Genomic DNA, 22774 nt, shown 5'->3' with positions numbered 1-22774 from the left:
CCCACTTGACTGCTTCACTCAGTGACCACAATCCCAGGACTCTCAGTTGTGATCATTAAGTGATCCTCTGTTCATTAAGCAGACAGAAAGAAAGAAATGTCTACTGAAGGATTTCAGCTCCACATGGAGATGAAATCTTTCTTGCAGGCAGCTCTTTAAAAGTGAAAGGGTTGCTGCCTGCCAGAGAGTTCAGTTCTGCAAAGAGCTGACATCCTCCTGGAAAGTAGCCCTTTCACTCTCAAATGTTCCTGCAGGCTGATGAGCGATTTCAGCTCCCTCCATCACCTCTGCTTGCAACCTTCCCTTACAGATTCCCTGCTAAGTTTCTAGAGAAGCTGGCAGAGAAGACTGTAAATGATCATCACGTGATCATGTGGCCTAATGCATCTCTGTTGCCAAGCACCCAAAGATGACATGGCCATGCAGGAGAGCAGCAGTGTGTCATTTTACAAAGGATGGAAATGCTTTAAAGGCTATAAAGCATCCTTTCCAAGGCTGTTTAACTTTGAATGGTCATTAAATGGTCATTAAATTTAAAGGACTACCCGAACTCTTGCAGCAGAAAAAGAAAATTCTAAATACTTTGCAGTATTTCAATGGACAGTCTTTATGCACCAAAAAGCCTTTAAAATGATATGCAGTTAACAGACCAGGGATCATCTGGTTTCAGATGGTTGGGGCCACATTTTACTTTTGCAGCCCCAGGCCTCAACTGTTTACAGGTAGTCCTTGAGTTACAATCAAAACTGATTGTATTACAACCACAACTGATTACAACCAAAATTTATGTTACTAAGCAAGACAGTTGTTAAGTGAGTTTTACTGATTTTACAACCTTTTTTCCCACAGTCATTAAGTGAATCACTGCAGCTGTCAAGTTAGTAACATGCTTATAAAGTGAACCCAGCTTCCTCCTTGACTTTGCTTGTCAGAAGGTCGTAAAAGATTATCACATGACACGGGAACAATGCAACCGTCATAAATTCATGCCAGCTTCTAAGTGTCTGAATTTTGATGACATGACTATGTAGATGCTGTAACAGTCATAGGTGTGAAAAACAATCAAAGTCACTTTTTTCAGTGCTGTTGTAACTTTGAATGGTCACTAAATGAACGGTTGTAAGTCGATGACTACTTGTATATGCATACTTGGCTTAGTATGAAACCAGCCACTGTCTTCCCATCCTTCCACAGCCTGACATATTTACAATCCAATCTATTCAGACTCAAGTCCAACTAATTTGGACTCTTGGACAAGTTCCTACAGTTATCTTGACAAGAGATTTGCCATTGGCTCCTTCCTAGGGTCGAGTGTAAGCAACTGGCTCAAGATCATCCAGCTGGCTTTGTGCCCAAGGCAGGACTAAAACTCATATCTCCCAATTTGTAGCCTGCCTCAATCATTGCACCAAACTAGCTCTCATTTTAACTTTATTTTAGGTTAAATGTACACTGATGGGTAGGAGTAATCAACTAATATAGTTTAAACAACCTGCAAAATAGATTCCCCAATTAGTAAATGCAATTCCCATAATTCCCTGGCTAGTGTGATCACTGTTAAGCATCCTGCAAATTAAAGAATCTACAAGCTAGTCCGACTGGAGCATGCTGATCAAGCTTACCACCCCTCTGATAGCTATCAAAGGAAAGACAAACTCCAATCTATGGTTTTCTGCAAAAGAATTATGCACTCTACTTTCCAAGAGCAACTCAGATTAAAATAAAGAGAGTCAAATGCTCTCACATAAGATAGAGCAAAATACATATTGTCTCTTTAGATAAGGAGGGTATAACTTTACACAACTTACACTGTGAGAAAAACCACCTGTGACCTTTCACACCAAATGTGCTACACTCCCAAGAATCTCTCACAGCGGATGAGAAATTGCAATGTAACTTCCCTTTTATTTTCAATCTAAATATTACTCTTTTGCTTTGCTTTCCTCCAACTATCAGTCAAACAATGCCACATTTATCTATCAGCGACCTTAATGCCTAGGATATTTTTCTTAATGTACACTTTCATCCAGTGACAGTTTTATATGCCAAAGAAGTTGATTCATAATGACATTCGTGTGTTCATCCACAAGAGGTTCCCAGCCTTGAAAGGACTTGTGGGTCAATATCCTCTAGGTTAGATTTATACCCTGTCTTTCATTAAGGAACTCGAGTTAGCGGAATATATGAACATGCAACTTGTGTCAGATGTTTTGCAGAAGAATACTATAAACCTCTTCCTTAGGAACACAGTCCTGATTTGGGGGAGGGGGGGTTGTAAAAGAAATCAACATACTTCCTCCACTTATTTTCCTCACAACAACCTATGAGTTGGGCTAAGAGAGAGTGAATAGCCCAAGGCTGTGGCTGACATTTTCTTTTAGGGGTTTGTAAATATTGTTTTAGTGCCTTGCCCATCACCAAATTTAACTAACAAATAGATAAAATACTTTTTAAATAACACCATTTTCTGAGGGATGGGACCATGATTACAGCCAAGAGTTCAATAATCACAGTAACGAAATAACACTCACAGACCAGATTTGTGAAAGTTTTCTCAAAATAAACATTATTTTGTCCAAAGCAATTTACTTACTTAAAAGCATGTACGGCACATATTGGAACGCAAAACTAAATGTCTTTACGTCCTGATTCATTTTCCTCAGCTGCTTCGCTTAGATAAAAACAATTTTCGTTTCTAGAATGCACCTGATATAAAATTGGTTCATACTTTCTTTCCATCTTATTAATTATTATGGGGTTGTTGTTGTTTTTTGCAGCAGGCCTATTTTTCCTTGTTCTTGCCAGTCAAAAGCAAGTTTTTCAGACAGCCAATATAATAAACATGCTAAATTTCAATAGAAGCAAAATTAGCCCAAAATTATTTAGACAGGCCAACTTGGTGGTCAGAATCACTGCTATCAAGAAACGTTCATGGCAGCAGATCTGGAAGCTACGAAGTTAATTTGAACAATTTTTCAGAAGTATCTTATTTTGACAATCCCATGAATTTACTACCTTTGATATGGGTGGAGGGAGGGAAGGAAGACAAAAGGAGAAGTATTTCTCTTTGTCACTCTCTACATCCTACACTTTTCTTTGTCTTCAGCCAAAAATCATCAATAGAAGTGACACTGAAAACTGTCTGATGTTTACCCTTAGATGCCCAGAATATTTGGTTATCTTTAGTAGCTAAATCAACATTTTTGGCTCCCTGATTCTTCCTCTCTCAGTTGATATGGGGTCTTTGGCAAAAGAGCAACACAGCAGCCAAGTTCCTGCCAACGTTGGAGATGGAATAGAGCCAGAATTATGATATGTGTTTAGGAAGGACAGTAGTATCTGACATAGCTATCAGGCTGTAATGACACATTTACTACTGCACCAGGCTAAAATGTAAAAAACTTAGCACGGCTGGTGCTATAGAAAACCACTAAGTCTTACAACTGACACAGTCTCACAACCAGGAAATATTGGTGCTGCATCTTACAGCTGTTAACCAAACAACAGTACAGTGAATGTCTCACAGTTTCCACCACAGCCCAGAGATCATCTGGGGAAAACAATCAGTGACACTGACAAGCTGAGCCTGTCCCACTGAATGTTATAGAGTTCAGATACTGGATTGGCAGTGATCCCTCAATCTGAGCAATAAACTCTTTCTTCTCTAAGTGAATTCTTGTCTTTAACCAATTGAAATGTGTATGTTCTTGGTGACAAAACCTGATGACTGGAAAATTATTTATGGAGAATAGAGATAAGAAGAAATTTAACTCTTCTGATTCTGAGAAGGTGATCATGCAAGAGATTGTGAAGAGTTTGAGATCTAACCTGACATAAATTCACTCAAAAAACTGTCAAATACCATGTTTCCCCGAAAATAAGACAGGGTCTTACTTTTTATTTTATTTTATTTTGCTTTCAAAAGAGGTACCAGGTCTTATTTTCGGGAAATGTCTTTTATACTCACCTCCCGCACTGACAGCCCCTCCCAGCTGGTCCACTTATTCTGGCCGAAGGAGCAGCTTCATTCTGGCCTTCATTTTGCAGTCAGGCCTTTTCAGAAGGCCACTACAGCCACGCTCGGTTCTCAGCTGCAGTGGCCTTCTGGAAAGACCTGTGACTGAGAAATGCAGGCCTGGCTGCAGAAGACACCACAGAAGAAGTGGGTTGGCAAAGAGAGCCCTGGTTACAAGGTAAGTGGGTGTTGGGCACGTGGGGCAGCTCCACACCTCACCCCGCCCTAGTCTGATTTTTAGGTGTGTGCCTCATCCCAAAACTATGGCTTATTTGGGGGGTAGGGTTTATAGTAGGCCCACTCCCCAAAATCAAGCTTGGGCTTATTGTTGGTGTAGGTCTTACTTTTGGGGAAACAGGTTATCTATTATGGATACTGTTTTCTGGAACACAATATAGAGCTTCCACCCATGTTCATCCTTGTCTCTATGGCTATCTGATCCTTGGGGTAGATTATGTAATACATATTTGCTTGCCAAAAAGCAGGCCATCTTTATCAGTGTGGGAAATGTATGAAATAATTACAAAACTCAAGAGCTCATCACAGGTCAATTTCCATGTGACATAACTCTTATCAATTTCAAATGTGTTTGCAGAGGAAATAACCTTGTAAATTCTACTACAATTATATTCAAATATCTTGAACGCAAAATCAAAGCAATTACAAGATAAAAATGTTTAGCTAATTAAATCTCATGATTACAATTTTAAATCTAAGCTTGAGAAAAGGAATAATCTCAAGATTACTTAGCACCTTCACTATTTAACAAATATCCCTCTTGTCAATTATTTTCTGTTTAGTAAAAATCACATAGTATTCAAAATCTGAGCCAAGCATTCTTATTAAAAGCCTTATAACTATATTTCAAATATTTCTAACAAAAAATTATACTTGATTTATTAATTGTAGGCAAGAGGAGGTAAACAATCATCTACTGCTGGATTTGAAAGTTCTGCTACTTTAGTCAAGTTAAAGAATTTAATTTAATTTAAAAGAATGTGTATTTGAAACTAATGGATTTTTCATACATATTTCTTACTTGTTATGAATATCAACATTTTCAAAACACACACATAAACAATGCACAACCTGGGTTTGCAAAAAACATTAGTTATCTTTACAAGTGCTTACTATGCATAAGAGGTAGTCCTCGACTTACAGCAGACATGTCAAACTCGCAACATCACGTGACGTTGCACGATGTATCAGAGCTTTTTCGCCATTGCCGGCAATGGGATGGGCACAGTTTCTTCATGATGCGTCTGGCCCACGGGCTGGTAGTTTGACACCCCTGACTTACAGCCATTAATTTAGTGACTGTTGAAAGTTACAACAGCATTGAAAAAAGTGACTTATTAATATTTTCCCACATTTATGACCACTGCAGCATCCCCATGTGATCGAAATTCAGATACTTGGCAACTGGCTCATATTTATGAACGTTGCTGTGTCCCAGGTTCATGTGGATCCACTTTTGCGACCTCCTGACAAGCAAAGTCAATGGGGAAACCAGATTCACTTAACAATCGGGTTACTAACTTATCAACTGCAGTGATTCGCTTAAAACGTGTGGCAAGAAAAGTTGTAAAATGGGGCAAAATTCACTTTGCAAATGTCTCACTGAACAAAAATTTTGGGCTCAGTTGTGATCGTACATCGAGGACTACCTGTATTGCAGTGTCCCAGAGTCATGTAATCACCTTTTGCAAACTTCTGACAAGCAAAGTCAATGGGGAAGCCAGATTTACTTAACAACCATGTTACTAACTTAACATTTGTATTGATTTACTTAAGAACTGTGGCAAGAAAGCTTGTAAAATGAGGCAAAATTTATTTAACAATTGTCTCACTTAGCAACATAAATTTAGAGTTGTGGTCATAAGTTGAGAATAACTGGATTAAAAACCTAGGGAGACGAAATAATGAAAATTAAAAGCCTTAGTAGTTCTCCTTTGAACAGAAGACAGAGAAAAGTATTAATTGGCATGAATTCCTGGAAAATCTAAAATACAAGTTCTTGACAATGAACTTGTTTTGCTAAACAGAAACAATACTCTTGTTGCTAAAAATGATCTACAGTCATATATTTTTCCTAAAACTATATTATTGCTAATACTATTTCCTCTCAAAACAAATGGCAAAGAATCATACTTCATGGTAGAGATGACGCAAAGGGCAGAAAAGGTGAGAATGTTGAGAATGGGCAAACCATCAAGTTCCCCAACATGGAGTAATATGTCATTTTTAAAAAATTCCTAGGGAATTCTAGGTATTACAATCCCAAAACATCTAAAAGACTTGATTTGAAGAGGTAAGTACTGCATCTACCATAGAACAAAATAGAAATCTGTGTATAGTGTATAGATACTGCAGAGAGTTTGAAAATGGCGAGATTGGATGAAATCAGGGATTTAATAGACTCAATCAATATTTTAATTCAGGTGCAATGCTACACGTCATAGAGCAAAGTATTTATTCCCCACTTGTCTGTGTCATCAAAATTCAAATCACATTTTTTAAAATGTTAAATACCTATCTTTTCTTTGATCAAATGTCAAATTCACTATCCCATTTGTTGAAGTTACTAGGACATTCCAGACTTAGAAGGACCCAATTCAAAGTCTAGAATATGGCATGGGTAAAGATAGGAAAAAGTGGAATTAACAAAAAGGAGCATGCTGTATTTAATCAAAACTGTAAGTCTTTGTGGTATCCGAAGCAGAACATCCAGATTCAGTCACAGTTTTGTTCCATACAGTATTAAACTTGTGAACTCTAAAGCTTCCTCCTTCCACTATGTATTCAAGATGGACAGTGATTAATATTTATATGTTACTTATATGTGAGGGTGCAGTTCTACACATATGTTGTATATAGTATGTTTAAATGTGTGTTATGTATATGTACACCTTGAGAGCAAGCAACTAAATTTTATTTTTAATGTATGCCATTGTGCCCAAGGTAAAAAATGACAAAAAAGGTTGTCTGTCTATCCATCCATCCATCCATCCATCCATCTATCATCTATCTATCTATCTATCTATCTATCTATCTATCTATCTATCTATCTATCTATCTATCTAATAAGTGATGGTCCCTATATTGGTTTCATAAGCAGAATATGCACAACCTTCACTGTTTAGCCTTTGGAAAGGTTAATAAAATATAGCAAGCAACAGCTGGAAAAACAAGTTTCAGTGCTCACCAGTGTCTTCACTATGTACTGTAATCCTAGGAAGATGAAAGAACATTTTTGGGGGTGGTGCAATCATAACATAATTATCATACATTTTAACCCCAGCAGGAGTTATTCACATTCACAACTAAAAAGGTATTCTAAAGATTTATACCATAGTTATCTGGTGATAACTGGTGACATGGTATAAGTATCTTACTGTATATGTATATATTTAGAATGTTATATCACTTCTCCCTACGTAGAAGTTTATTAATCCAAGCATAATTAAAAACAAATAGTGCTATATTATAACTAAACATTTTGGCCACCATATCATACATTATTTCACTTGTTCTTCTGTTTCAAATTTCAATAAAAGTTTAAACATTTTAGCAATCACATGCTCGTTTGTACACAATTCTATTTTAAAATCAATTCTACAATGTTCAATGCAGGTAGTCCTCGACTTACAATCATTCATTTAGTGACCATTCAGTTACATTGGCACTGAAAAAAGTGATTTATGACTGTTTTTCACACTTACAACCATTGCAGGATTCCTATGGTCACGAGATCAAAGTCTGGATGCTTGACAACTGGTTCATATTTATGACGGTTGAACTGTCCTGGGATCATACGACCACCTTTTGCAACCTTCTGACAAGCAAAGTCAATGGGGAAGCCAGATTCATTTAGCAACCATGTTACTACCTTAACAACAACAGTGATTCACTAGCAACCATGGCGAACAAGCTCATAAAATGGGGCAAAGCTCACTTAATAAAAGTTCCACATAGCAACATAAATTTTGGGCTCCACTGTGGTCATAAGTAGAGGACTATCTGTACCATGAACTCTTTTGCCTACTTTAAATCTTTCTGATAATTGTAAATAAGAAAATCATTAACAACTATATTCTTCGGCCACCAATTAATCCTGTTGATTTTATTTTGTACTCCCCTTGGCAAAAATTTTAATATCTTATGACACATACCGTAAGCCATTTATGTTTGCCTATTGTTTAGAAACTACAGGATAACTATTTTTTTTGGCAAAAATCTACATTGATCCAATGAACAAATTCTTGCAAAAATTATTTTCAGCCTATCAGCCAGTATCATTGTAAAACAACTTGCAGTCATTATTCATTAATGGTATCCACATATAATTTCTTTTTAAAGTCAAATCTTGTGCGTCTTTAGATATTAATACTATTTTGGCCTTGTTCCAACTCTCTGGGATCTTTCCTCCCTGTAAAATAAAATTTTATCATATTTTGTAAAGGTTGCAAAAGTTCATTCTCAAAGCATTTATAATAAGAACCTGGTAATTTATCTGATCCAAGCACCTTCCCTGTTTTAATCTTTAATCCTTGATAAATTTTGTTCCTTTAAGTATTCATCTATTTCTCCAGAGAAATTATACATACATTCTCTCGAACGGCCATCTTACTGACTCCATATATCAACAAGCCCTAAATTTCCCATCAAATCAAATAAAAACTTTTGATGATTTGCCTTGTGTTAATTTTAATATTTTTGACAGAAGCTCTGTATAGCTAGAAGGTAGGTCATTTCATTCCAATCTCCCATCAAACACCAATTTTCTTAAGAAAAACTCTTTAGTCTTTTCATAGAACAGTACCTCGAACCTCTGGTAAGGTTTCACTAAGGAAAGGTTCTCCTGCATGTCACTATCAAGTGAGACACTATATTGAAGTTAAGAAGGAAGGAGAACCTCTGGAACCAACAACCCACATATGGGAGAGGTCATTACAGTTGTTATCAAAGAAACAGATTCTTGGCCCTTCAACTTGGAAAAAAATGCAAAGCCTGAATTCACTAATAAAGAAGGGCTGAGAATACCTATATCAATTCCAAAGATTCTGCATTCTCAACCCATAGTTCTTGGCACTAAAGTAAACTGTTTTTGTTCATATATCACATTAAGCCTCCATTCTGTTTAGTACAATGGATGATGATGAACAAACTCCATCAACTCTGGCTAATTCAATAAACTATAGGTAAAGAACCATGGTTTAGTATGATATAGCTATGACCTTAAAGAGCCTCACCATTTCACTTAGTACAAAGCTGTCTCATGTATTAGAGGGGCCAAGAAAATACACATTTTCATGGATTCTGGTCATCCAAATCACAATGACCCTAGAAATAAAAGTGACATCATTGTTTGGCTCTGGTCAGTCATATTCTACATAAAGTACATTATCCATGAAATGTTCCATCTCACCCAGCTAAGAATAAAATGCTGAACCAACTTATAAAAAAAATCTGTAGAAAAGATGAAGGCAGAAACTGTCTCATATCAACCTTAACAGCTGAATTAAGATAGTACTTTTCCTGTAAATGTAATTGACTGGATCTGGAAAGGCATACTAATAATAAACCTATTTAATAAAACCAATACAATTTTAATCAATTCATTTAGGGAGTTTAATTTAACAGGAAACATTTACAGAACTTGGACATGTTTAGCAAGGAAATGACAGGCAAGAAAAAAATAAGACTTTTGGATAACATAAATTCATAGAAGCCAAAAGGGCAAGAGCTGGGGAATAGGAAAAGGCAGGAAATGGAGAGGAAATAAAATTTCAGCATTAGAAGGAGCAATTTGCCAAAAGAAAAAGGGAGAGAATAAAAATTATAACTGCAATTTCCAATATCATTCATCTTTTCAAACAGAAGTTCTTTCCATGAAGGAAAACAGGAACGCTTAACAAAACCTAGGTATAATAACTTGCCATAGTATTTTACCAAACACATTGAAAAATAGTTGCAAATATTGGTGCTTGATCATTTACTATAAAATAAATGTAGCAAGAAATGCTACAGAGCCGTGGTGGCGAACCTATGGCATGCGTGCCACAGGTGGCATGTGCAGCCCTCTCTATGGCCATGTGCGCCGTCATCCCAGTCCTAGGCTTTCAGCTGGGCTTTATAAAACCTTTTTGCTTTAGGCCTCCACCAACGTGTGCAAAAAAAAGGGTTCAATCAATCAATTTCAACTTGCAAGAAAAAAAAAAGATCTAGCAAAGTTGGAATTGATTGATTGAACTTTTTAGTTCCACCCAGTTTGCCTTTACCACCACAGCCACGCCCACCCAATGGGCCACACCCACGCAGCACCCGATGATACATAAATGGGTTTTGGGTCGCAGTTTGGACACTTGGTCTCTAAAAGGTTTGCCATCACTGCTATAGAGAACCACTGTTAGATGACTTTGGCCCAGTCACTCTTTATCAGCACAGCACATCTCACAGAGTTGTTATTGTGGGAAAAGAGGAGGAGGAAGGAGTACATGTTGTTCTTAACTTATGACCACAACTTAGTCGTTTTTGCTCCATTTTACGACCTTTCTTGCAACAATTTTTAAATGAATCGCTGCAGCTGTTAAGTTAATAACACAGTGGTTAACTGTCAGAAATATAAGTCAGTTGCCACGTGTCTGAATTTTGATCACTTAATCAAGGGGATACTGCAACGGTTGTTAGCATGAAAAATGATAAGCGATTTTTTTCACTGCTGTTGTAACTTCAAGTGGTCACCAAATGAACTGTTATAAGGAGCACTACCTATATTAGGTTTGTTTATCACCCTGAGTTATTTATGAAAGTAATAAAGGTAGGATTTTTTTAAAAAAAAATCTAACATAAGTAAATAAATAATTGTAGCAAGAACTGGAATTAGATTCCAAATTTAAAAGCTGAATTAGGCTTTTCAGAGGTATTTCTCCACTACCAAATCCATTATCTTAGATTTGGTTAAACTAGTAACAAACTTTAACACAAAACAGGAGAACTGTGTCTGCTTCTATATTGGCGATAAACTTTGCCAGGACTCACCCAATAGGGCAGACATGTCAAACACAAGGCCCGGGGGCCAGATGCGGCCCGCGAAGTGGTTTCATGCGGCCCGCGAAGCCATCCTGGAAACAGTGAGGGAACGGCCCCCATTGCTTTGGCCCTGGCCCAGAGACCCTCCTTCTGCCAGAGACCCTCAGATCTGTCCCACTCCTGCCCAGGCCCCCATAGGCACCCTTGATGCGAACGATGTAGAGCTGGCCATGCCCACCCAGTAGGCCATACCCACTCTAGCCACGCCCACCCAGTAGGCCACGCCCACCCTGGCCATACCCACCTGGCCCCCTGAGGGCAAACGCAATGCTGATTCGGCCCTCAATGAAATTGAGTTTGACACCCCTGCAATAGGGACAAAAGGAGACAAGGCACATTCTGTTACTGATTATCTGGAAATTGTGAAGAGGTCTCAGGAATGCAAGAAGAATGTCATGACAGACACCAGATCCATAAACTGCTGAATCAGTGATGCACATGGGAAACTTCAGAGGAAAACTAAACAAACTTTGGTCTGGTATTGATTTGCTACCCCAATCTCCCTTCAACTTCCCTGTTCCCTTCACATGTGACACACCAAAATCTGACAGATTTAATTACACATCATCATATATCACATTTTTCTGCCAGCTACTTCACACACAAAAAACCCCCACACTATTGTATGCTAAATATTTTTTTCTATTGCTGCCCACTTCTTTGGAAACGTGGTACGTAGATTCATTCATAAAGCAGTGAAAGGTTTTGTCACAGTTGCTTTGTTGCTGCTCTATATATAAATGACAGAGGATATGTTAAGTTGCTAAAGCAATTCAACTTTTAGAACAATTGTGTGACAACTGGTGTTTTTATGTGAATGTACAGTTCCATCAACCATGCATTGGTTGACATTTCAATGGCAATGCATGCTAATAATGTTTCAAATTATAAACATTTTCTTTTTGCATAGCAATATGTCACATCTACTGAATGAATAACATGCATAATTAAATTTTAGTAGGAATATCAGCATTTTCTACAATTTATCAAGAAATAATACCATTGTGATATCTGTGCCATGTTCTCTAAACAACAGCAAATACTGTAGACCTTTATTCTTTGTTTGCATATACCTGGCTCAGATTTCTTTGTAAAATTATACACAGGTGTACAATTTATGTATACTGGAGTCCAATAATTGGAATTCATTGGTTTGGTAACTGAACATTGAGAAAAGGCTCACATTTTAATAAGAAATCATATGTATAACCACTCTGGCATTTTTTCCTTTGTATAAGCTAAAATTATAAAGGCTATAAAATGATTTCATAACCAAGAAATTATTTTCTTCGATTTATACATTTAACATCTGAATTTACACACAGAATATATTGCAACACAGTTTAACTGCATGATTGCATTGTAACATATTTTGAAGTAAGCCATGCAGTATTTTAAGCAACCATTGAAAGTATTTTTTAAATGAATGTTTTGTGGCTATTTTGAGATTTCCAGTCTTTTGCATGTTGTTGGCGTACTTAAAAATTCTTGAACAATTTTGTCCTGGATTGAAGCAGTTCTCATATTCTAGGTTAAAGAAAATAAACATCCTTGTCTAGCAAATAAATCACCTTGAGAACAATCCCTTGAAAAGAGTTTATCAAACATGCAGAACAAATTTAGCATACAATCAACATTTTATTAGAGATAGGATTACATGGGATTCCATTTTTTGGTCTGGATTTGACAGTGAAAAATGTGAACTGAACAGGAGGGCTTTATTAGAAGAATGAAAGAAACCAGAACTATCAATGATTTTCATAAGGCTCACAAGTGCAATAATACCATTGATTGGCTTGTGGCATTAAGACAACCCTATCTATGGAATAATAGCAGTGAAATTATTGCTTCTGAATTTAACATGGTAATTTCTGAGCTAAGGAAAATAACCTTCTTTCCACACCAAGCAAGTCTGATCAGTTCTTCAAAATCTTCATGTCTGTAGTGTCTACACTAAATTAGAGAAATGTACATTGGATGTATTTGAGTTAAATTGTTTTCTCAATAGGAACTTGATTTCAATTAAGTGAAATCTATTCTGTCTCCTGAGCCCATCTACCTAACTCACAATTATCAGGGATGGTCAGAGTTTTCTGGACTTTGCCTATTTTTACCATAAATGCCTTCTTAATTTTCTGATATTGATCAGTTGACTTATTTTATTAAGACAGGAGTCATCTTTACATACTTCATTCTCTTCTCAGATTAACACCTATTATGTAGATGCCAACTGCCCCTATGCTGTACAAACTGGTGTTTTTTATTTCATCTTAAGAGCCAGATATTTACAATGGTTCTTGAGTTTCAAGTCAAGTTTCTCCCTTGTGCTTTCCTTTTCAGACAGAAGCTATTATGTTTTTGATCAGGAAATTGAAAATGAATAAGAAAATAAAAGGTATCTTAGAACAACACCTTCATTGTTATGCAAACTAAAATTAACTGGCCTAGTCTTCTGCAGCTAGCTCTTGATTTAGAGCTACAGTTGCTCTAAGTCTGTTGCTAAGAGGGCAGTTATTACGTCCATTTTTAAGACCTTTTTGGTTAAGGTTGTTAAGTGAAGTATATAGTCATTAAGCATATCCACCTTCCCTACCGATTTTGCTTGTTGGAAGCCAGCTGGAAAGGTCACAAATGGCAATCACATAGTCCTGGCATACTGTAACCATTATATATTCATACCAGTGTCGTAACTGCAGGGACACGACAATGGTCATGTGAAGACCAGTTATAAGTCACTTTTTTCAGCACCACTGTAATTTTGAATGGTCACTATCAAATGATTGTAAGTCAAGAACTAACTATACTAATGACTGAGTTTGTTTAGTTCAGGTCTCCACTGACATGTCACTATTTCAGGCCAACTATGGTTCCACTCACACTTTCTGGTTTTCTCCTGTTCCAAAGATACTTCAAGCCACATGGTGCTTCTTTAAGCTGATCATTGTCACAGGAGAAGGCTGAGTAAGCTATAACTTGAATATGAGGTTAAATGTCCGAATAGCCTAGAGCTATGCTTATGGAATGCTGTAAGTAACTAAACATATTTATTTATCCATCATGCTGTTCTCTTTCAGGATAAGCAACATTATGCCAAGTATAGGAAAAAATCAAGAACATAAGAAATTAAAGACATGAGATTTTTAAAAAAATTAAAAATAGCTAAATCTATTTTACATCAACACCTTTCATTACAATTATCAATCTTGGGAAGAATAGCGATAGTGAAAACTTATATTTTACCAAAACTACTTTTCCTATTCCAAACAATACCTATAAAATTAGAGAATTTTTTTTATGAGTGAAATGCTTTGATTTTGAAATTCATCTGGCAAGGGAAAAAAGCCAGAATAAGACTGAAATTGCTACAAGAAACAAAAGAAAATGGAGGATTTGGGCTACCAGACTGGGTTCTATATTACCAAGCAGCTGCATTAACATGGCTAAAAGAGTGGATAACCCTTAGACGCAAAAGACTACTATACCTAGAAAGACATGACCTGCAACTTGGATGGCATGCCTTTCTATGGTATGGGAAGAATAAAATCCATAAATACTTTCAAAATCATTATATAAGAAATGCCTTGCTTTTGAGATGGGAAAAGATAAAAATGAATATTTATTTGAAAATACCAGGATGGATCTCAACAATGGAAGCGTTTGTGCATCCAAATTTAATTAACTATGATAAACTTGTGACTTACAAAGACATTTTGAACACTGATGGGAAATTACAAACTAAACAAGAACTGGAATAACAGGGTATTGAGCTATAATAGTGGCCACGCTTGCAAACGCAAATGAGATACAAAAAAGATGCTAAAACATATGGTTTGTATAAAGATCAGTGTTTGACCAGATACTATTGTCATCAAATGAAAAACTGATTAAGAAACACTATAAATTTTTGTTAAACCTGAAGATGGAAGATGAACAAATTAAAGAAATAATGATAACTTGGTCAAAATTTTTTGGGTACAATGTAGAATTAGAAAAATGGCAAAACTTGTGGGAAAGAAACTATAAAACAATCTATATGCTGTATTTTTCCGTCTATAAGACGCACCCTTGTATAAGGTGCTCTAGCATGCGAGTTTCTCCAGCAAATCCAGAAGTTCAGCCAGCCAACGATCTTGTCCCCTCTCCCCTCCCATTAGTGGCAAGCCCACAGGGGCTTCACACCTGCACCAGGTGGCATGGCAAAACCACACAGGCATGCCCTGGGCGGCAGAGGTTACCATTATTTTTCCATGTATAAGACGCACCTGATTTTTGAATAGGGTGTTTGCAGAAAAAAATAGCGTCTTATACACGGAAAAATATGGTAAAATGTTTTATAGATGGCATTTACCTCCTGCAAGATTAGCAAAAATGTTTTAAAACATGTCTAGTAATTGTTGGAAATGTAGGCAAAAGCCAAGCATGTATTATCACCTTTGGTGGACATGCCCTAAAGCAAAAAAAAATTGGCCAAAAATACACGTGTTTGGAAAAAATGTTAAGAAAATACGTAGATTTTAAGCCAGACTTATTTCTTTTAGATATAATTACAGAGAACTATGATAAAAATGTATATACTTAATATTACATGTATTAACAGCAGCGAGAATTGCATTTGCACAGTATTGGAAAAATGAAAAAACACCATTGGAAGAAGACATAATCAGGAAAATTTTAGATTGTGCAGAAATGGATAGGCTCACGCTAAAAATGAAAGGGAAAGAAGATACAGAATATTTCCAGACATGGGATAATTTCTATAAATGGCTGGAAAAATGGAGTAGAGAGTAGACATGGAAGTTGCATTTCTATTATTGTTAAATACGTGAAGCCATACAACACATTGTTTATTAAGCACTAAAGATTTGTAACTATAAAAATATTTATTTTAAAAAACACCTTTCACGATAGCCTTCCTGCCTTTCTAGTGTTCCAAACTATCCTTGTTTCTACTATATTCCTGCACTGCTTCATGCTACTGCTAAGCTTGTAAGCCACCCTGAGTCTTCGGAGAAGGGCGGGATATAAATGTAATAAAAATAAAAAAAAATAAATGTTATGCCTTTGGTTCTTTAAACTTTTTGCTTCTTTCTAACAGTTTCTTGGTCTTCTCAGTCCATTCAGTCTTCCTTCATATGTTTGCTTTGCTATTTGACCCTAATTCATTAATTATGTAACACCAACCACCTCAGCATACTTTATACCGTAGTGTACAGCATGACTGCTTCAACCCATATTCATTCAATATCTATTCCATCTCTTATTTTACCAGGCATGCTTCTTAAGCTTTCCGACTCTACTGCATTCAACTTACTTTTACATTTCTCGTGACATACCCAAATTTCATTTCCTTGTGGCAAAGTGGGCAGAAATGTTATTACAGAAAGTCACTTTTGTTTGTTATGGCAAACATTCATCACCTACAGCAGGGGTCTCCAAACTTGGCAATGTTAAGATTTGTGGGCTTCAACTCTCAGAATTCCCAGCCAGCCTTGCAAAAATGCTGGCTGGGAATTCCAGGAGTTGAAGTCCACATGTCTTAATGTTGCCATGCTTGGAGATCCCAACCTCCAAGAGTCCATAGCAAAGGTGTCCACAGCTAGTCATAAATGTTCAAAATGACAAATGTGCATCATGACACTAACACGAAAGGAGTGGATATAGAGTTTTCATGGATTTCATCACTTGCCCCCTTATGCACCTTGAGGATGCTCATGAACAAGAAAACCTCTCTACCAGCATTTACACATCTTAAAATTTCTACACCCACTTTTACTTATTTTCCACCAGGCAACACAAATTAAGAAGTAGACATTTTTTTAGCAGCATTAAGAACTTAACAAATGAAGTTCATACAATCATTGCTGTTTGCAAAAACTTGAAATTAAATTAGCCTAGCTGGTTTATCTATTTAGTGTATGGCATCTACAGAAGTCATGCAATCACTGATATACAAATTTAGTTTAAATAAAGTCTCTCTCTCTCTCTCTCTGTGTGTGTGTGTGTGTGTATATGTGTAATGTGTGTGTGTGTGTGTATTCAGAGAGAAAAAAAATCTATTTAAGATGAAACTATAATAAAATCGCCATAATATGGAAACACATCATAACAATTTAGTAAAGTCAACATAACAGTTGTTAATAGTGGAAAATATCACTCATATAGAGCAAAAAATGCCATAATTGGCCATAGATTTCCAGGTCACCTATCCCTAGGAATTATGTTACATTTTGTACCAAAGCTTTCATTTCTGACTCAGATATTTAATGTTCTGACTAAAGTACTGTACACCACTGTGCCTCAAACAAAAGTGCTCTTTAGCTGATTTGATAAACACCAAAAACCAAGTTTTCATTTAGGGAAAAAAAACCCTATCATGATCAACAGATTAGTGTCTGTTGGGGATAGTAACATCTTAAAGGTCTTCTTACATATCACAGGACATTCCTTAATATTACTGTGCCATTATAAGCGAAACAATAAGAGTCATTATTTCTTTTCCACCTACTTATATATGCATTTCCTTCTTTTTTACAGCTACACTTGTCTACTAATAATTTTACATGTAAAGCAACTTCAAGAATTAATGCACTGATAGAGAGGCCAGACCAAATCTTTCTCTTGCTTAGTTTAGAACATAGAATAAATAGGGTTGGAAGGAAACTTGGAGGTCCACTCTGGACAAATGGCTGTCCAAAGGACTCTGTTCTGGGCCCAGTGCTCTTCAACATCTTCAACAATGATTTGGACGAAGAGATAAATGGGGAACTCATCAAATTTGCAGACAACACCAAGCTGGCAGGAACAGCCAACACTCCAGAAGACAGGCCTAAGATACAGGAGGATCTAGAACACTGGGCTCTATCTAACAAAATGAAATTCAATGAAAAGTGAAAAAAATAAGGTTCTATATTTAGGCAAGAAAAACCAAATGTACAGGTATAGTATAGGGGGTACCTTGCTCAATAGTAGTAACTTTGAGACGGATCTCAGAGTCCTAGCGGACAAATCTCTTCAATATGAGCCAGCAGTGTGCTGCAGCTGCCAAAAAAGCCAACACAGTGCTAGGCTGCATTAACAGAGGGATAGAATCAAGATCACGTGAAGTATTAATACCACTTTACAATGCTTTGGTAAGGCCACACCTGGAATACTGCATCCAGTTTTGGTCACCACGATGTAAAAAAGATGTTGAGACTCTAGAAAGGGTACAGAGAAGAGCAACAAAGATGATTGGGGGACTGAAGGCTAAAATATATAGGAACGGTTGCTGGAATTGGGTATCTCTAGTTTAATGAAGAGAAGGATGAGGGGGGACATGATGCCACAAGGAAGAGGGAGTCAAGCTATTCTCCAAAGCGCCTGAAGGCAGCACAAGAAGCAATGGATGGAAATTAATCAAGGAGAGAAGCAGCCTATAACTAAGGAAAAACTTCCTGACAGTTAGAACAATTAACCAGTGGAACAACCTGCCTCCAGAAGGGGTGAATGCTCCAACACTGGAAGTTTTTAAGAAGAAACTGGATAGCCATTGTTTGAAATGGTATAGGGTTTCCTGCCTGAGCAGGGGGTTGGACTAGATGACCTCTAAGTTCCCTTCCAACATCATTATATTATTATTATTATTATTATTATTATTATTATTATTATTATTATTATTATTATTATTATTATTATTATTATTATTATTTGCACAGTCAGCCAGATATTCAGACTGGATTTGGCATTTTTGTCTACCTATCGAGTCCTTACCAAGGACCTGGGATAGGCAGATGTCGATGTTTATTATAGATATTGTCGCAGGATGGAAATAGTTATTATTATTATTATTATTATTATTATTATTATTATTATTATTATTATTATTATTATTATTATTATTATTTTCTTGAAAATGTCCAGTGATGGAGCAAGGTATCAAATCCAGGTTTACAAAATTACCAAGATGACAAATCCAAAAGAACTTGGATTATTTTGCATGCATACCCCAAAATTTTCATAATAATCACTTTACTCCAAATTTAAATACTACATAGTTAGTCCTCAACTTACGACCACATTTGAGGCCAAAACGTCTGTTGGTAAGTGAGACAGTTAAGTGAATTTTGCTTTATTTTATGATCATTCTTGACACAGTTCAGAGAATCACTGCAGTTAATAACACAATTTTTAAATGAATCTGGCTTCCCCACTGACTTTGCTTGTCAGATGGTAACAAAAGCTGATCACATGACCTCAGGATATTGCAACTGTCATAAATATGAACCAGCTGTCAAGCATCCAAATTTTGATCACATCACCATAGGGATGCAATGGTTGTAAGTGTGAAATATGGTCATAAGTCACTTTTTGGTGCTGTTGTAACATTGAACAGTCTAGACAAATTATAAGTCAAGGATTACTTGTACAGGCAACAATCTCCTTTTCTAATTAAAATGATAACAAAGTAAGAATTACTGTAATCTAAGATTAACCACTGAATCTAAATCACTGGATTTTTAATGTACAATCCTAACATACATATTTAAGAATAAATACTACTAAATAGTGTGGGACACTGCAACTGGATTAATTTCCACACTTTAAGAAAAAAATGTTTGCCATATTCCCAATTAAGTTATACTCATTTAAATATGTGGTTATAATATGGAACAGCAACCAATGTTTATTTAAAGGCAGACAAAAAAAGACTAAGAATTGCATTTCAGTTAACCAATGCATTCATTTGACTTGACAGATTTCCCTGTTTTCAACTAACATTCAAGGATAAAGCTTCTTGCTCTATATATCATGTTAACCAGTGCTGTAAGTGGCATCAGGTGATCCCAATGTTTCCAAAATCAAGAACAGATTTCCCCAAACTACTAATTAAACAGGATCAGGAGGAACCAGTGCTTTGGGGGGGGGGGAAGGAGAGGCAAATAAGTCAAAATGGCCATCACAAACAAAACCACACCCCTTTTGACATGCTTCTCACATGACATATTTAAAAAGGGGTATATTTTCAGACACCATCTTGACTTTTTTGACCCTTTTGCCCCATAAAGAAGAAATCGTTGTTACAAGTGCTCAGTGCCAAAAGCTACCATTCTTCTATGTTATATAAGACCAAAGTATCCTGTAGGATACTTTTTGCATCCAGAAGAAATATAGTTTGATGGATTTAAGGGGGGATATTATGGTCCAAATCCTTTGCTCCAGATGAACCCAGTGAAAAACACCTGTGGCTGTGAGGTAACTTGAGCCACCATTTCCCCACATCCTCTGTTAGAATCCAAATGGAGCAAAATGAACATGTATGGATGATTTAGTTTATGCTAGATGAGAGACTCAGGGCAGAATCTTTATTTCAGCCCACTAACCATTTATTTATTTAAAACATTTATATCTTGCCTGTATTATTTTCACAAATTAACTCAAGGCAGCAAGAGTATACATCACACCTTCCTTTTTATTTTATCCACAACAATAACCTTGCAAAGTAGGCTGGGCTGAGTGGGTGTGACTGGCTCAAAGTCACTAAGCTAGCTTTCATGGTTAAGGCAGGACTTCAACTCTTGCTCTCTTACCTGGTGCCTTAACGAGACCAAACTGCTCTTTATATATAATGTTATATAGACACAGAATCTTTGTTTCAGCCCACCAGTCATTTATTTATAGCCTGTCTATATTATTTCACAAATAACTCAAAAGGCTTGCTGTCATATCCATCTCACCTTCTATTTTCCCCCAACAACCTTGCAAGGTTGGCTGGGCTGACACTGACTCCAAGCTGGCTTTCATGGCTAAGGCAGGACTTGAACTCAGAGCCTCTTGCTTTCTAGCTTGGTGCCTTAACCACTAGGACCAAACTGGCTCTTTTTCTATATATAGGGTTCAACATATTGAGGCAGAATCTTCATTCCAGCCCCCAACCATTTATTTATTTATTTAAAACATTTGTATAGGAAGCAGAATCTTCATTTCAGCCAGGTGGTTCCAGTTTTCCTGTAAAGAAAAGACTCTTTTGTGTCCTAGATGGTGGGCTTCTATGGACCCTTCTGGACAAAATGGGAAAGACCTCTAACTTCAGCCTCCATGGGATTAAAGTTTGAGTTGCTCCCACATTCTTTCAACCAAATGCTTTGGTTCTCCAACTAGCCCACCTACTTTTGGGGTGCCAGAGTCTGGGGCCCGGAGGGAACCCCATTACTAGTACTCCCCAAGTGTAGACCCATTCCTGTCACCCATTATCCAATCCCCGAGAAGGCAATCCCCAAACATGGCTCTAAGGCCCCTCTTCTCACACTGCAAATGCAGACTGCACGTGCCCAGAGGTACCACCGCCTTGCTACCACACCCAGCGTCCCACAGCTGATGCTTAGTTTTCAATGGGGGGGAGGGGAAAAAACTAAAGCAACACCAGCGCGGGAGGGTCAAACTACTGCTCCTTCACCCCTTTTCACCCCGTTCCTTCATATCTAGGCTTGCGTAAGCTGCCAGTAGTCTTCTCCCACCCGCGTCAGCGTGTTCATACGTTCTCCTGACTCGCGTCTTACCGTCGATATTCTCCCGGTCGCTGATATGCTGCAGGTTGCAACCCGTGTCGTCGCGGCTCAGCTCGGTGTCGGGCCGGTACGACTCCAGCCGTGAATGGGCATTCCTCCGCAGTTTGGGGCTGGACGAGACGCAGCAGGAGGTCGCGTTCCCCATGTTCTCTGCCGCCGGGACCGGCCAGGCAATCGAGAGAGGCTGGACCCAGGCGGGGTAGACGAACAGGAACGGAGGAGGCGGGACGGGGAGGAGAAACCAGACGGGAACGAAGGCGGCGGCGGGAGCGGCGGGAGTTACCAGCGGCTGGTGTGGTGTGAAACCATAAACGGGTTGGAGAACCAGCACCTCCGCTGGAGAAGGAGGAGGGGGCGGCGGCGGCGTATACAGTGACTCTGGTTCCCAGTCACCCGGCTGCTCTGCTGGTCCTGCGTCCGGAGGCTCATACAACCTCCTGCATTGGCAGTGGCATGCACTGCTGCAAAACTGGGTTAAGTCGGCCGTCGTGCAAGCTGTTCGTGCTGCCGCTGAGGAAGAGGAAGAGGAGGAGGCGGGTGCAGTCTTAGCGCCATGGCCGGCCGCTTTAAATCTTCTCAGCTGGCCGGGACCGGTGGCTTCCAGCCAGTGGCCTGCAGGAAAGGGGGAAGAGGAGGAGCAGCCCCGGAGAGGTTCTTCCTTCCCCAGCAGCAACAGCAGCCGCAAACCTCCGGGCTGCCTTTTTGCAAAAACGGTTCCGGTTCAAGTGGGTGGGAAGGTCGGTGCCTTGCTTGCTGCCAAGCGGGCGGGAGGGCAGGCAGGCAGGCAAACCGGGCGAGGCGAGGCAAAACCAGCTGCCCTGGATCGCGGGGTAAGGTCCAGGATCGCTTCTCTTCGTCTCCCACCTCATTGGCTGCTCCGGCGCAGCAGATGTGCCCATGCCACCTCGTGGAACACCTGGGGCGAGTGGGGCTCCTGCCTTGGCATCCCCCTGCACGGGCTAAATACGTGATAATTGATTGGGGAATGGGGGGGTGGGATTAAAAGAAGAAGAAAGGAGTAATTTCTAGTTTTCAGGTAAGGAATGAATGTGTTGCCTCCATCTGAACTGGATGAGACATCTTTTTGCCCCTTCCTACTACTGAACTCTGTGGGCTGGTTTAG

General features: G+C 38.2%; 1 protein-coding gene across 2 annotated transcripts in view; it reads right to left on the bottom strand.

Annotated features, from left to right (window-relative positions):
- Positions 1 to 22296, bottom strand: part of CCNY (cyclin Y) — a 105052-nt gene extending 82756 nt beyond the window's left edge. The window contains exon 1 of one of the 2 annotated variants that reach the window (XM_081344864.1): positions 21643 to 22296. In XM_081344864.1, the coding sequence (XP_081200990.1) occupies positions 21643 to 21796 (154 nt within the window). In that variant the 5' untranslated portion in view covers positions 21797 to 22296. The remainder of the gene's footprint in view (positions 1 to 21642) is intronic. The other variant, XM_081344866.1, reaches the window with a different exon arrangement.
- Between the last annotated feature and the right edge of the window lie 478 nt (positions 22297 to 22774).

This window comes from Vipera berus, assembly GCF_964194415.1.
Source record: "Vipera berus genome assembly, chromosome: Z".
In the NCBI taxonomy this organism is placed as follows: Eukaryota; Metazoa; Chordata; class Lepidosauria; order Squamata; family Viperidae; genus Vipera; species Vipera berus.
This window is presented reverse-complemented; position numbering and strand designations above follow the sequence as displayed.